Raw genomic sequence first — 16,237 nt, 5'->3', positions numbered from 1 at the left:
AAATAAAATATGCAAACTTTCAAAACTAATTTATATGAAGCAGGTTTTCAAAAAAGCATTGACAGTTTTAGAGGCTCAAATGCTCTTTAAGAAAGTACACGTGTGCATAGACGCAAACTGTTTTTCTCTGTTGACACCATCTCACTAGTGGTTAAAATTCAAATTAATTGACTTTCCTAAATAGGAGAGAATATTTCAAATGTTTTAACCTACTCTTAGAAGGAGAATTCTGTGGTGAGGAAGAACATATTTTAAAGGGGCCTGAGTAAACTCCCAAGAATATAAAATTGTTTTATGGTGTTTAAAGTTATGTCACTGTCATAATCCTTTTATGATGTGGTAATCAGTAATAAAACAGTGCTGTGAGCACCAATTAAGGAACATCAAATCAATGGGTATGCAGCTTGCACACTGATTTGAACAGTTGCTGATTGGAATAAATGGATTTAATATGTACTTATTTGCAGACGGTAGCTTTTCTGTCATCCTAGGAGAACTGGTACATGAATAATCTAAGAATGATACTTACTTACAACTTTAATGAGATACTAATGTGAATCATTTTTTAAAGTCCCCGTTATAAAGTATTATGAAACACACAATGCTAAATAAAAATCTGTCCTCCACTCCAAGGATTTGGCGATAATAGCCATAGTGAAAAATATGTCCATATTTTATTATGTACTCATCTGATTGAATTATCGCCTTCTGAAGATGGGACCCCAAGATTTTATTGTTGTAATTAAACTGAGAAATATTTCCAACATTTTAGATTCTGTGTTATTTGCCTATGTTTACACTATGCCCAAGAGTCAATTCAGCAGCCCATTGAAAATACTGTACTATTTAATATGCGTCAACCAAGCACATTGGCGACAGCAGAAACAATGTGAATAGTTCATAAACATACACTCAGCAAGTATGTATACACAGCAAAACCATTTTTATTTTCCCTTGTGAGCTGCTTAATGTATATATATAACCAACTTGGTTTGCCTTTGTTTCTTCTCTGGGTTTACGAGAACCAGTTTGACAGTGAGAGGAAAGTAAACTCAGAATTAATCTTATTCCGTGTAGACCTTCAAATATCCCAATCTCTCCCCAAAGCAGGCACATATACCCCTTTGACCTCATTTTTAAATGAGCAGCCTTTGAAACTACTACTCAGCAGTTATTTCTTATACAACATTTATACATCAACTGAACTGCTTCCGTTCTTTGTTGTTTTTTAAAACTCATTTATGTTCGCTTTTCCTGGTTTTATCCCTAGTTCGACTTTCTTGCCCACTGGGTTTCTGAACTTTAGATTTTTACAACACATTACCATGGTTTTTATAAGACTTCCTTTAGTTTGCTTAAGGTACTCTTATCTGAGACTGCACCAACAGTTTAGTATTTCAAATTAGTTTGCATTTTAATCTCACTTCCAGGTTTCTCCCTTACTTCATCAATGCTAAACTAAGGATTTCCACCTTTTTCATCTCATTTTTTTCATGCAAATAAATTCCCTGACCAATCAAAACATAGATACAGCTTCGAATCTGCCTTGCACCCAGGCACAGTTCTGCTGCTTCTGAGTTGTCAGTGTTTCTCATTTATGAAGAACATGGACTTTGGTGTCCCACTACCTGGTTGGAATTTTTCGTGCCACTTGTCAGCATTGTGATCTTGGGACAGTTATTTAATTTCCTTTGCCTCAATTTCTTCATTAGTGAATGGGGAAGATAATAACAGTACCTATTAGTCAAAAGGCAGGTAAAATTCAGCAGCTAATTGGTGTTAAATGCTGAGCATAGTCTTCACACATAGTGACAGTCAGTAAATGGAGTTGTTAATACTACTGTGTGTATGGTTAGAGTAGGTGGATTAGGGTTTGGGGAGAGGAACAGATGAGTGAAGGAGGGGGAAATGGAATAGAATAGTTTATAAGGGAAGGATTTTGTGAATGAGGTATTGCCTACTTTTGCTTCTTTCTCAGAAGGTAGGCTTTTTCAAAAGAATTTCTTCAAAAACTGCAAATGCATGTAGGACATACTAAGTCCATCATAATAAGTGTATTTAGGCACTTTATATGATAGACGTTAAGATTCTACTAATGAGGCTGGAGGTGTGGCTCAATGGTAGAGTCCATGCCTAGCATACATGAGGCCCTGGGTTCTATTCTCCAGCACCAGCACCACAAAAAAAAAAAAAAAAAAACACTCTCCTATGAATCAGGCAGTGGAAAAGCAGTGATTAGCATTGTGGAGCTTCACTGAAGTCTGTAAGGTTCATTAAAGGCCTGTATTTTCATGGCATCTCTTAGTTGAAATGAATTGATCGCAGTTAGTTTTCCATTCATCTCTTTTACATGGACCCTGATGCACATATTCTGAGACTTCATTCACAAGAATTATTCAGGGGGAAAAAGAAAGACTATGGTAACAGATGAAATGGAGAGAGGAAGGCTGTCCATAATTTTGATGGATAACCAGATGAGGCAACAGCATGCCAATAGAATGCCAGTAGAATTTCCAAAACGGTGTTGTTGCTCCTGACTTCTCCTGTGAGCATTGAAATGGTCGGGGAATTCATTCCATCTAGGAGCCAGCGCCCTCCTAAAGGGCCTCCAAGCCCAGGCCCAATCCTAAGCCATGTAGACAAAAGCAAAGCATTCTTTGTGTACACCTCCACCCATTTCCCTCAAAACAAAAGGAAGGCCTTCAAAGGAGAAAGCAATTTTTCTTAGAAGTACCTAGAGGAGGAGCAGGTGTAAAGGATATGGGACCAAGCCTTTGCTTTGCCAATATTGAAAGCTTAGGAACTAATTATATAACAGAAATATTTTTGAAGAGCCAAATCTTTCCTCCACACCCCAGATTTTCCTGTCTTTCCCCACCTGTCCCACAAAGTAGACCACAGCCCTCCAGTGCATAGCTGAAACCAGAGCAGTTGTTTCATTTGCATGTGTCCCAGGGCTGACTGTGTATCTCAATGTGTGTTGAGAGAGACAATGAAGGCCAGGAATGGGTCACAACCTTTGAGACACTCACCTGCGTAAAGGCATTTAAAGTAGACCTACCATGCATTTTCCCAAGGAAGCCGTGTAGAAGACATCTGAAAGATGCATTACCCCATGACCTTGGATAAAGTCGTGTTAAGTCAGCAATGATTTTCTTTTTTAATTCTCGTCAAGTTTTATTTCCTTTTAGCTTCTGAAAAGCAATATCCCAGCAACTCAACATAATAAAAGCAAGCATCTCACAGGTACCAGGAATATAATTGAAACACAACAATGATGTTGGAAAAAAAAATGCTTTCAGCAATATTCGACAAAGTCTCAAAGATAATGGGAGGGCTTAAAGTTACAGACATAAGGAATGCCAACCAGGACAACTTTTGATGAATGTTTGCTGTTTTGAGTAATAGAATTAGAAACTCTCATCACAAATATTACAGAAACAAAGGTCCTGCAGGTTATATATTCTGGACCGTACTCTCAACAACAGTGGTGATAGTAATATTTCACTAAATAATAATAGTAGCAATTTATGAGGCAGTAACAGAAAAGCTGAGTATTAAGTATGGTTTTCATAATTCACAAAGATTTGACCCTTAAGATGGAAGTCATCAAGTGCCATGAAAGTCAAGAACATTGTCAGGGTTGCTCTGGAACTAGAAAACATCAAATGTAACATCAAAATAAATGCTTTGAATTTAGGTTTAGGTAATGCCTCTGAATAGGTTATTATTATTCTCATTGTTTTATTTGTTCTTTTTAGTTATATATGACAGTAGAGTATATTTTGACATTTATATGAATATGGACTACATCTTGTTCTAATTAGGATGCCAGTTTTGTGGTTGTACATGATATGGAGATTCTCTATGTACGTAGGATTCACTACGTACGTACGTACGTATATACATAGGAAAGTTATGTAAGAATCATTACACTGTCTTTCCTATTCTAGTCCCCTTCCCTTCCCTTCATTTCCCTTATCTAATCTACCTAACTTCTATTCTTCCCATTTCCAATCGACTTGTTGTGTGTTAGCATCCATATATTAGAGAGAATGTTCAACTTTCCGATTTTTGTGATTGGCCTACGTCACTTAGCATAATAGTCTCCATTTGTTGGCAAAAGTCATAAAATCATTCTTTTTTATGGATGAGTAATTATTCCATTGTGAAAATATACCTTATTTTCTTTATTCATTCATCTGTTGAAGGGCACCTACTTTGGTTCCATAGCTTGGCTGCTATACACACTGATGTGGCTATGTCACTGTAATATCCTGATTTTAAGTCCTTTGGGTATATACTAAGGTGTGGGAGACCAGCAATGATTGTATGCACTTCTGAGCCCCTTTTACCAGTTTTTTTCTACTGGAAAAAGAAAGAAAATAAATTATTTCTAAATCTCCAAGAGAAGGTATCATGATATAGTGGTAAGGGCAAGCTCTGGAGCCAGACAACCCAGATTACTAGCTTGTGACCTTGCACAAATTATGTAATCTTGCCTCTTCTCCTTTTCTTCATCTGTGTTTGCTTTCTCAGTTGCATTTGCATCACAGGGTTGTGGTGAAGATTAAATGAGAGAACAATATAAAGTGCTCAGACCAGCTGGATGGAGTGGCGCATGTTTGTAATCCTAGGGACTCCGGAGACTGAGGCAGGAGGATCTTAAGTTAGAGGCCAGCCTCAGAAACTTAGTGAGACCCTGTCTCAAAAATTAAAAAAAAAAAAAATAGAGGACTGGGGTGTACCTCAGTGGTAAAGTACCTCTGGGTTCAATTTCCAGCACCAAAATAAAATAAAGCATAGAGTAGTATCTGGCACAAAGTAAGCTTTTATTATTATCTTCAGGGAGCAAGGCAGGGATCAGAGTATTTCACGTATGTCCCAGGATCATTCTGAACCTGATTTGAAAGAACCTGGTTAGAAAGAGGTGTAGCTAAGAATTACTAATACATCACCAAGGTGTTCATAATCTATAAGTTATATCAGACCAGAGCTCATAGAAAAGCTGAAATCCTCTGCATCATTTGTATTTGTGAGTATGTGTGCATTTACAAGGGTGGGGAGGAACCCAAAACTTTTGTCAGTTTTCTCAGATATGAGACCCAAAAAAGATTAAGAATCACCATCTTCCAGGAAATAAGGTAATGGATCTTCTTAAAAGATAAGTAATTAAAATGTAAAGGAAAGTATGTTATGAATACAACATTTAACCTGAGAATAATTTTTAAGGGCTTCATATTATGTATTTAGCATCCATTTTTATAAGCTTTACTCTATAAAGTTTTAAAACTCCATAGATCTAACAGGTGTGACTTTTTCTCAGTGTCAAAGTATACTCATTAGTTTTCAAAGCAGTTTTTCTGCAACTTAATGTGCATTTCAGCAATTGTTAGGTATATTAATTTTTAAATATACGGTATTATTTTTATGGTTATTGTTCATAATGGCTTCTTACAACATGCCTGCATTTTTCTGATTATTTCCAGTAGTGGCTTCTATAATGATGTTTTTATTGTTGCAATTATTACTTTTAATAATTATGTAACCTCATACATTGACATGTCCTTGTAACTTCTTCATTATTTAAAACTAGGATTTTACGGTATTATCAGAAATTTTACTCTTCAAGACCAAAATACAGGTTGTTGTTTTCCCTTTTTTCCTCTTAAAGTTATAACAATCATTTTCTATGATATAAATGCAAATGATAAATCTTGGTATGTTTTTCTCAGCACAGATATTTTTCTTGTGATTGGTTTGTAGCTTTTTGTGAAATCTGTTAAATATTTTTAGTATTTAAAATGTAATTTCAACTTGCTGTAATTTTTTTTAATTTACTTTTTGACTTGCTGTAAATTTAAATGTATTTTCTAATTTCAGCTCCTCTTTGGTATTCTCCTGACCCATTGACACACTTACCTTTACCTGTAAATCCATCCATTGTTTTGCAAAATTGATTTCATTTGCTAAAATACCAAGATGATAGCAAGATAGGCTTATTAGAAATAACTCAGTCCTCCCTTACACTACTAATCCAGATCAGAATTAAATTGTGTTCTTTATTGTAGTTGCATTATCTGAAGTGGTCCTGATGTCAAAGCAAAAAAATGTACTCCCTATCTATGATCAGTGTTAATAAACTAAGACACTACCCTGTCTGGATCAAAAACTCCAGAATTTTTAATGTCGCTTTATGTTCAGGTCATTAATTGAACTATTATAGGGCTCTACTGGATTATGTAATATCTAGAAGGAATTATTAAGAAATTATATGAATGGTGTTATGTGATACTACATTTTTACCTTAATGTCTGAAACATTAATTATTTTTACCAAGTTATCATTGCAGAGCAGTACCTAACAGTATTTCTTCCTTCCCCTTAATTTCCCTTGTAATATATTGCCAATTAGTCATAAACATGCTTCTTTTTAAAGGTAATTCAGAAGCTCTAATGGAATCCTGTGGCAAAGGGAAGAACACTTTTATACACACTGTACAGATGTTTCAAAGCCATTTATGGTTTTGTTTACGCACATGACACAACAACCAGACCTGAGTGTCTCATCTGACAGTTATAGTTTAAATCATTCTGTTAAGAGTTCTGCTACCACTTGCGTATGTCAGTAAATGAAAAATAATCAACATAAGCATCTTTGAAAAGCAATTTTAGATCATTAAAAATGTATGAATCTTGACAAAGCAAGAAGATTTGAGGCTTATTAAGAATATATTAGATCTCTACAGTGAGTGAAGGAAGAGAGGCATTTATGTCCCTATCAAGAGAAAAGGTATAGCCTGAATGTAACCTAAGGAAAGACCAACAGACAGGGCAGGCATGTACACAGTGGAAGACTCAGTCTTAATCCTGACTGTTGGTACAAAACTTCTAAGAGAAACAGACTGCTTCAGGATGATTCCTGAAAAGAAACAGTCTTTAGAACTCCCTGTTTCCTAATGGACTACGCATGTGATACTTCCTGTCAATCTGGCTTGCTGCCAAGGGCTACTCCAGAATCATTTTCTATAGAATTTATATGTGCCTTGCAAACAGAATGTAAATATATTACATGTGCTCAAGGATTCTTAATTTTTATCTTTTTTCTTACTTGTTAGCTATTAAAGTTTGATTATTCATTGATCTCATAGTTGTAAATTTCCAAAACTCTTTAGTAATAAAGAACTGATTCCATTTGTTTCTACTTAGCTCTAATATTGAACGAGGTCCAAGCGGAGCAAAGAAGGGTAGTGTTAGTTTACCTGGATAATCTTCTCAAAAGTGCTGAGTGTTTCCTGGAATCATGACTACATTTACTAAAATGTGAATATATTGCATTTTTAGAAGATATGAAATGCCTCTCTGTCGTGTGATGTGAGTCTTGTGTCAGCTGCAGCGACTCGATTTGCATGTAAATTCTGAAAATTTCCTTGTCCCATGTGACACTTCTGAAATGTCTGTCTGTTCTTTTTTCCTTTTTAATTTCCCAAGCTCACTATTTGGATAAGATAGTGAAAGGTACTGTATACTTGCTCTTTGTTGACATATCTACATATATTTCTATATATAACCATGTATCCGATTGTACTAGGTATGACCAAAGACTGTTTTCCATGCATATTCTTGTAAATTATAAATCAGGCTTACATTACGTGAAATGCCTTGAATTTAAAGTATTGAGACTTAACTGTTTGTGTCTCATTTTTATAATTTTGGGTTATCACAGATTTCATTCCTATGTAAAAGCATTAGTTTTTCACTAGAACCCCCAACTGAAGATTACAGTACATTTGCTGTTTTTTGTTTATTTTGTTTTATTTTATTTCACTTTAAGATATTCATTGTTGGCAATTCAACTGATGGGCTTTAAATTCTAAATTAAAGAATCATAAATACTCTTATCACAGAATAAGAAATTGTCAATCTAAAGAAGATTCTGGTTAATGTATGTTGAGAGAAATCTCATTAATCCTCATATGGAAACTTCTTTGGCTTCCGTGTTTCAAAATATGTGTGATATCATAATTTATGTTTTGTTATTTTTTAAGACTACAAAATATTGTGCATTCTCTTAAATCAGAACGAGTCACACTACTCAGCAGAAAACAGCAGATCCTCATGTCTTCAGTTATTGTAGAAGTAGGCGGAGAATTTTTTTTTTTCAGAAGAGAAAATTCCCTTCCCTTTTCTCCTCAAATTACCTATTTTCTATTCCTTATTTGTGCTTTCCATTAGAATATGAAAATATTCATGGCAATATCCAGGCTTTCGTATAATAACTCTCGTGTGCATGCAGTCAGCTGCTGCACCTCTTTGTCAGCCGGGCAATTAAATCTTTCTTTTTTGCTAAAAACAAAACTGAAAATATATCCATGAGGAAAATTTACCTTTTATGTATTGAATAATCCATAAATACAGATGGTAATTGTCTGAAAGAAAAGATGTAGCAAAATTAATCTCATCCTGACCTGATGGTATCCATAAGTAAAATTTCGTTATGCTCTACCACGAGAGACTTGTCAAAATATTCTTCTCTCTGTTAACTCTGATCTTATGAGACAGAACGTCTCTTTGAGATATTTCCTTCTCAAGTTTCACAGTGGAGGAGGGGAAACCAATACATGAGGAATTCTTTTAACACAGACTCAAAATAAACACCTTTAAACAGATTGTTCCCTTAAATTTTGTCACCCCAACAAGAGGAGCATTCTAATGATAAGAGGCCGTATAAAAACCCCAACTGCTATAGCAAGTATTTGTATTAATATATCTATTATGCCAAATTGTAAATAACTCTGTCCAAAGTGATCCGATTCATAGCCAGCTCTTCTTAGGCTTTGAGAGCATTTATATCCTTGCTTCTGTCAGTGTCATGTCACTCATAAATCAGAACTTCAGAATCTACCTAAGTGTCATCCTCATAAACTGATCATGTTGGCTGCATGCCAGATATCATCCGTAGGAAGTGGCAACAATTGTTTTTTTTTTAATGTCATGTTAGACTGAAACAATTATAGATTCTGGATATATTAAATTATTTTAATTGTTTCCCAAATTTTCCCTCCTTGCCCATAAAAGCAGACAAGATAGGATATAAAGGTAAAAGCATAAAAGCCTTAGGGAGATTGTCACAAAATATCACTCTTCGCTATCTGTCTTGAAGCACGTCACTACCGTGTTTTTGTTCAGTCTATCAATGTTTTATTGTGGTCCTTATGGTATTTCATTTTGTCCGTCCTAAGTAATCAAATATGCACAGCTATTACATTTAGTTGAAAATCCTGTTGGTCCTGTCCCATCCGTATGCAGCCTGAATCCTAATGTTTGTTAGAATAGATGCTAAGCTGCTTCACTATTTCCTGGGCTTTGCTTATTCTGTGAAAAGGAATGTACTCTGGGCATAAAGTATAGTCATTCATACTGGCCTATACTTTGTGCAATTATTTAATGCACTGTAATTTCACATGAATATTCGGCAACTCCAAGGCCAGATAAAATTAATGTTTACTTTTTAACATCATTCATAAACTCATACCCACTTTCATGCTATTGAATCTAGAGGGTAGTTTTTAAAGCAACAAGGTGCTTTAAGAGGTCCTGTCCTAAGAAGTAACCAGTAATGTTTACAACAGATTAAAAATCTAGTTGAGGGATTCTGAAATTATTTTCTTGAGATGCTTTTTACACACCATACAATATACCTTGTTGCTTTTGCTAATGGGAAAAAAAAATTAAGTTAATTTTGTCTGGCCTGCAGCTATTTAGTGGATGCTTGCATATATTTCTGTCCTACACAGGTAAGTGGTGTCTCAAGGGTCAGGCCAATCAAAGATGCCACTTGGATAAGAATTAGATTCCTTAGATAATGTTGCTGTTTCTATCCATGTGCAATTACAGTATTTGTGCTGTTTATAAAGGCCTGTTCCCAGTAAGTGTCCCGTATCTGTTTATTTTAGGTGCAAAATCTTTCAATACTCAAATCACTGGTGTTTTCCTTCTTTGTCTCAACAGAGGGTTGTCCTGGCCTGTGCAACAGCAATGGGAGATGTACACTGGACCAAAATGGCTGGCATTGTGTTTGCCAGCCAGGGTGGAGAGGAGCAGGCTGTGATGTAGCCATGGAGACTCTCTGCACAGATAGCAAGGACAATGAAGGAGGTAAGAAATGCTGAGCATGAAAAGGAGTGTGTGCCAGAGCACCGGTTCATAAGTCCATAGTTATCTGTTGCCAAAAAAGAAAAAAAAAATCTGATCCCCATAGATTAGATTGATTGAAAAAATGTACGAGTGCTGATGGAATGATTTTGCTCTCTATTTTTCCTGAAACAAATGCAAGATGATTATCATTCAGGAAAAAGGCAAGGAAACCAAGCTACTGTATAATGTCCATTGTTCTCTGTTCCTTTTTCAGATCCCCAGGTGACTATCCTTCTCAATTCTAGTATTTAGGGCTCTGTGAGTTGGGAGTTCTAAAGCAGTATTTTAATAACTAAACATTCCAAATGATGCAAGGCATTTCCCAAGCCCTCCTGAAAATCGTAGATGGAAAGAATAAAACAGTTACAGGGAACAGTCCCCTCAGAGCTGCACTGCAATGGCTTTTTATCCTTAACTTTATGTCCTGTTAAAAAGAGTGTGCTATTCCACCCAATTTGAGCCCCGGGCTAAAAATAATTATCTTCTGCTTTAAGTACATACCCCCATGCAATTGTATTTTAATTTCAGAAACTAGAGAAGGAGAATTGGTGGTGGAATAGTTGCCCCTGACAGCTGTTCAGTTTCAACATACCTTAGTTGCTCTCTGGGCCTCTGTGGTCACCTACTCTATGGCTTGGGGTGTGTTTCCCTCCTCTCCTCTACTCGCCTGGCTCCTTTGGAAGGCTCCCATGGACAGGAGTGTTGGCTATAAAGAGCAAGTTTTAGAAGTAGACAGATCTTCACTCTACCATGTGGTGATTATGTGATCTTAGACAAGATTCATAATCCCTTTTAACCTCAATTGCATCATCTACAAAATAGAAATAAGAGAGTTTTTGAAAGGGTTAAGAAAATGTTTGCAAAGAACATGGCATACTGGTGGACACGTAGCATGCTGTAAGATGCCACCATTATTATTTAGTTTCCCTTTTGCTCTCAAACTGCTCATCTCCATGAACCTGAATCTATAGAAGGTTGTCAGAGAAGATTGAACTGCCTTTTCCCATCTACATGTTGAGTGGGCTTAACTGCTGCTCCCTAGAGACACAGTGATCAGAACCAAAACCTGTCTCAACTGTTGTGTGAGTTGGGACCCATCCAACTCACACCCTGCTCGTACCCCCCCTGGGCCTGCAGCCCTCTCCAACGCTATTTGTCTCTTATCTTCCTGACAAGGAGCTCTAGTTCTCCCCTTCACTTTCTAGCACAGTGTTCCACACCTTCCCCGTATTCTTTTACTTGAACTCTCAAGAAACTTGAGCCCCTCATTCTACACTCAAGCCTCTTTCCTCTCTGACCCAGCTGGATATAGTCAGTCTCTACCCCTCACAGCTTTTCCCTGCTAATAATGTCTCATTGCCTGGGCTCCTCCTAACCACGTGCTATAGAAATGGCAGCATTAATCCTCTCAGAGCCACAGCCCAGATGGCAACCATCCTCGTTACTTTCCTCCAAAGAGCCCTTACCCCATTGTTTCTATTGCCTGGGGAGGAAGAGAGCAACTCTTTCTCCTTGATCTTGTATTTCAGATTTTGTCTTCTAAAAAGAGATTATATTGAGGAGGTTCCACATGCTCTCAGAGGGAAGCAAACTGCAGGGCCAAGTCTGCAGAGACCCGGCAGAGTAATTTAGGGGCTAATCAACTCTTTAGTATTGTTATCAGCCAAGGAGGCTTTTACTTTTCCTCAAAATTTATCAACTGTGAATTGGCCTCATTCCCCTTTGTTTATTCTTATTAGCATGAAACTATGCTATCTCTAGGCTTCCCTCTCTAAGGGGAAATCTGAGCAGATAGAAGACCTCCTGTGGATTCTCTACTTATCTCACATAATTTGTATGCCTGTCCCTAACCTAATTTTGTTGATCTTCTAAGAAGGAATCTCAGTGCCAGCCTCTTTATGTCCTAAGATTGTAACCCTGGGTGCCCTATAACCCAAGCTAGAGGGTTCTTTGAACTTATGCAAGGGCTATGTGCATAGACACAATATTTTCCACATCAAACCCTAAATTGAGACATCTAATCTGGCAATTAAGGGGTAGCAAGATAGCAGAACAATAGAACACTAGGCTTAAAATTAGGACAGTACTGAAATTCTAGAAAAAAGGGTGGCCATCGTGATATGAAGCCATTATCTAAACTATATTTAGCATCAAAATGGTGAATTAGCCAGAAAGTAACCAACTCACTTGATTTAGCATATTAAATAACTAAGAAGGAAGAGAAGATGAAGAAGAGGATTTGGCCCTAGTCGTGAATTAAACACTATATAAATCGCTGTTTAAGCAGCTTTGTAGAACAAAATCCTCATAAAAACGCAGTTTACCATTCCTAGAAGTGTAGGTAATAATATCAAAAAAGTTTAGAAACGGCAGCTACACATAGGGCAATAATTAAATATCTTCTGAGGCCAAACCTGTTCCTTAACTCCAAAATCTACTTTCCTTTTCCCAGTCAAATTTGCCCCACCTTCAATTGTGTAATTCTAAAGATCCTCAAAATCTGGATCTCACTAAATAGGTGTCTCTCTTTGCTGTTGTGGACCTCCCCTCCCACTTTGTCTCTCTACAAGTCTTAAGGGAAAGCAGTGTTAAAAGGAGTTCTTCATGAAGAGGAGGAGTAATAGACTACTAATAAAACAGATGGGGACCATTTGTCTTTAGCCACTCTTTGAACACCTGTGCATTCACAAAAAGTAAACATGCTGCCCTTTGTTTCTTTAAGATTCAAATAAACAGCTGTCATGCCCACCAGGTAATGTAGCTTTTCAGAACTAAGGATGATCTTTTTTTTTTACCCACCCATATTGAGGTCCCTGACAAAATCTTCCACTTGATAGAATTGGCAAAGTCGATCTGCTTCTCAAGCCCAGCTCCAGGTATTGAACAGAGACTGCTGGAGCAGATCATTTGAACAGCAGCAGGTGATGGAATAACAGATTTTTAAATCGAGTAGTACAAGTCAGAAACAGATGGGCACTGGAGCAGAGAATGTGGATAACATTGCCAAATGGTAGCAACTCATTCCTGTCCTGTCCTGGCTGAGCAAACTTTCAGCACAAATGATCAACATCAACAGCACATGCCTAGACTTGGCTTATCAGTATTTCTTTTTCAATTCCCACTCAAACCTGTGAAGTCAATTCCCCTCTAAATTGAGCCATTTCTTATTCATATCCCAAAACTCATTCTGATCCTGTTGCTGCTAAGATCAGAGCAAAGAAAGTTAGAGAGCTGGGAGCTGGTCACTGTTAAGTGATGGGTGATCTGGAACTGGATGAAAGGCCAGGACCCTGTACAGCTGCTTTCTTTAGTTCCATGAGTACCTCTTTCAGTCTGCCACCTGCTATAGATCCATTCTGTCTCACAGTGTACTCTACCTCAGGCCTCCACTTGCCTGCAACAAGAAAATCTATTCTATTCTTGAGGTTCTGTGCAGTCACTGTTACTAGGAAAGCCTCTGGTTGCACATGAGAGAAATTAAACTCAAATGATTCTACCTTTAAAAATACATTAGCTTATATAACAGAAAAAAAAAAGTCAGACATAGCTGCATCCAGGTGTTTGAATAATGATGTCACAAACCTGGGTTTTATTCAAACCTGGGACTGAGCCTCATCTGTTAATTCTGTTTTTGATTTTTGTTTTTGTTTTTGTTGTTGTTGTTTCTATATTGGAACCATCTCAAGCCAGCTCTTCCCCAAACTGGTCACCACCACCTCTGGGTTTGCATTACACTAGCAAGACACCCCAGCACAAAGAGTGCACCTTTTTCTAAGGTTCTGTGAGGCCTTGGCTTGGGACTGAGCCTCACTGTTTTAGTCAGCCTTTTTCACTGCTGTGATGAAAAGATCTGACCAGAACAATTTTAGAAGAGGAAAAGTTTATTTTGGGGCTTAGAGTTTCAGAGGTCTCAGTCCACAGTCAGCAAGCAGGCTCCATTCCTTTGGGCTTGAGGTAAGACAGAAAATCCTGAGGGAAGAGTGTGGTAGAGGGAAGTGGCTAACATGATCAGGCAGCAGAGGGAGACTCCACTCACCAGACACAAAATATATACCCCAAAGGCGCACTCCTAATGACCCACCTTCTCCAGCCACACTGTACCACTTTCAGTCACCACTCTGTTAATCCCATCAGGGATTAATTCCCTGATTGAGTTAAGGCTCTCATGATGCAATCATTTTGTCTCTAAACCTTCTTGTATTGTCTCACACATGAGCTTTTGGGGGATACCTCACATCCAAACCATAACACTCACTAATCTGAATTAGGTCACCTGCCCACAGGAAAATTGAAGCACTGTCACCAGAAGAGGTATGGATGCCAGGCACACAGAAGAACAGATTTACTCCAGAAATGTAATTAGCTCTTCATGGCATTTAGTCTTAGTGTAATCAGAAAATATACTTTAATAATTTTTCATGTAGCACACAGACTATTATTTTCAGAATAGAAGAGTTTTTACTTTCTATCTCCTCCTTTCCCCCCAAATTTATAGTCTTTTCACTTGACAGCAGCAAAACCAATGCTGAAATTCTGATATCCTCTCCTATCCAAAGTTGTCAAGACAGCCATCTAATTCTCCCTCTGTACCTTTTTAAGCTTCATTGTTTTTACAGTCTTCAAGCTAAGAATCTCATTCAACAGGGTATTTCTTGACTACAAATGGCTGGTGGTCCCACTAAACCATCATCAAAATACAACAATTTGCCAAAGATAATTATTTTCAAAAACTGAGATGCTTAATGACTTCCCAAAATGCACTATCTTTGGTAGTCGTTACTGTGTTTCTATCTTTCTTCTCATGAAGGAGATCCAGTCAAACTTCCCTTTGTAATCCTGCTTCACTTTCTGGTTCTCCAGTAGGTAGGTCCCCTGTGGGGACCTCAGACAGGGGATGCAAAGCCTGTCCTGGAGACTGGATGATTGGGAACATGAGAATAACTTTAAAAGACTCTTACAAAATTTTGTTCAAGAATGGTGGAATGCCAATATGTAACTTCTGCCAGAATAATACATCTTATTTTAAGAAAATAGAGTAATTTCTTATTCTTCAGAATTATTACTTTGTGGGAGGTATATCAGGAAAATGTACCTTCAACAGGCATCTTTTAAAAATTTTTAGGGGCTGATAACAGTGGAGAAGAGATTGCCACTCAACTGAAGTTATGTAGAAATTAGAAAGATAGAAATGATAAATAAGTATTAAATAAATAGAAATAAAATAAAAATGAAAGGTTCAAACTCTAATAAAAAGTAAGAGTGTGCTAGAGGTAAGACAAAGAAACAAAAAGGAGCAAAAAAATGGATGAAATTTTCCTATAATCAGCTAAATGAATATAATGAATGTAGGTAGTCTAAGTGTGGAGATTACCAAATGAAAATAAAGAAATGTTTGGAATAGATGAAAAAAGCTGAGCATGAGTTTGAGACTATTGATTGAGACTATTGTGCTCTACAGAACAAAATATAAAGGTTAAGTAAATAAAATGGCAGATGATAGCAGTAGGAATGGAGGAAGAAATAGTCAATTTAAATAAAGAAAAAGAGAAAGCAATTTACAAGGAATCCTAAGTATGTCTCAAAAAGAGTCCAAGTATTATCTGAACATAGAGTAGCACTCGAGTCTCAAGCATTAAAATATATTATCCTGGTAGATGATGATTGACAGGCAGGGGGAATTACTATTAGTTTGGAAGACTACTGGATCCTACTTTAGGGGACAGATTCCAAAACCTTTGCTATCCACAGAACTTTTAGAGCATAATAAATTCCATTTTTGGAAAAAGAAAGCCAGCTTGTGCTCTTAGAAGCCAAAACCCTCCAGTAGTTTCCTGATAGGACATAAGGTTTCACCATTATATTTTAATGAGTTTTCAAAGGAGAGGAAAAGCAGAGCCACACAGATTGGAACTAAAAGTCTCTCCTGTATTTTACACCCATTAGCTGCCACCTTAAGCTGCAGACAGTAGAAATGGACACCGCACAGCACCTCTTTAGACACAGGCCTCCCATTACAGGCACTTCCAGGTTAAGAACTCCTA

The 16,237-nt window shown here is 37.1% G+C and overlaps 1 protein-coding gene across 2 annotated transcripts in view; it reads left to right on the top strand.

The window, feature by feature from the left end:
* Tenm3 (teneurin transmembrane protein 3) overlaps positions 1-16,237 on the top strand; it is a 439,811-nt gene that overhangs the window by 344,891 nt on the left and 78,683 nt on the right. For both annotated transcript variants that reach the window (XM_026400587.2, XM_026400586.2), the window contains exon 12: positions 10,011-10,157. In XM_026400587.2, the coding sequence (XP_026256372.1) occupies positions 10,011-10,157 (147 nt within the window). The remainder of the gene's footprint in view (positions 1-10,010; positions 10,158-16,237) is intronic.

The sequence above is a fragment of the Urocitellus parryii genome, chromosome 14 (assembly GCF_045843805.1).
Source record: "Urocitellus parryii isolate mUroPar1 chromosome 14, mUroPar1.hap1, whole genome shotgun sequence".
In the NCBI taxonomy this organism is placed as follows: domain Eukaryota; kingdom Metazoa; phylum Chordata; class Mammalia; order Rodentia; family Sciuridae; genus Urocitellus; species Urocitellus parryii.
The sequence above is the reverse complement of the archived record's forward strand: the minus strand, read 5'-3'. Positions and strand labels throughout refer to the sequence as shown.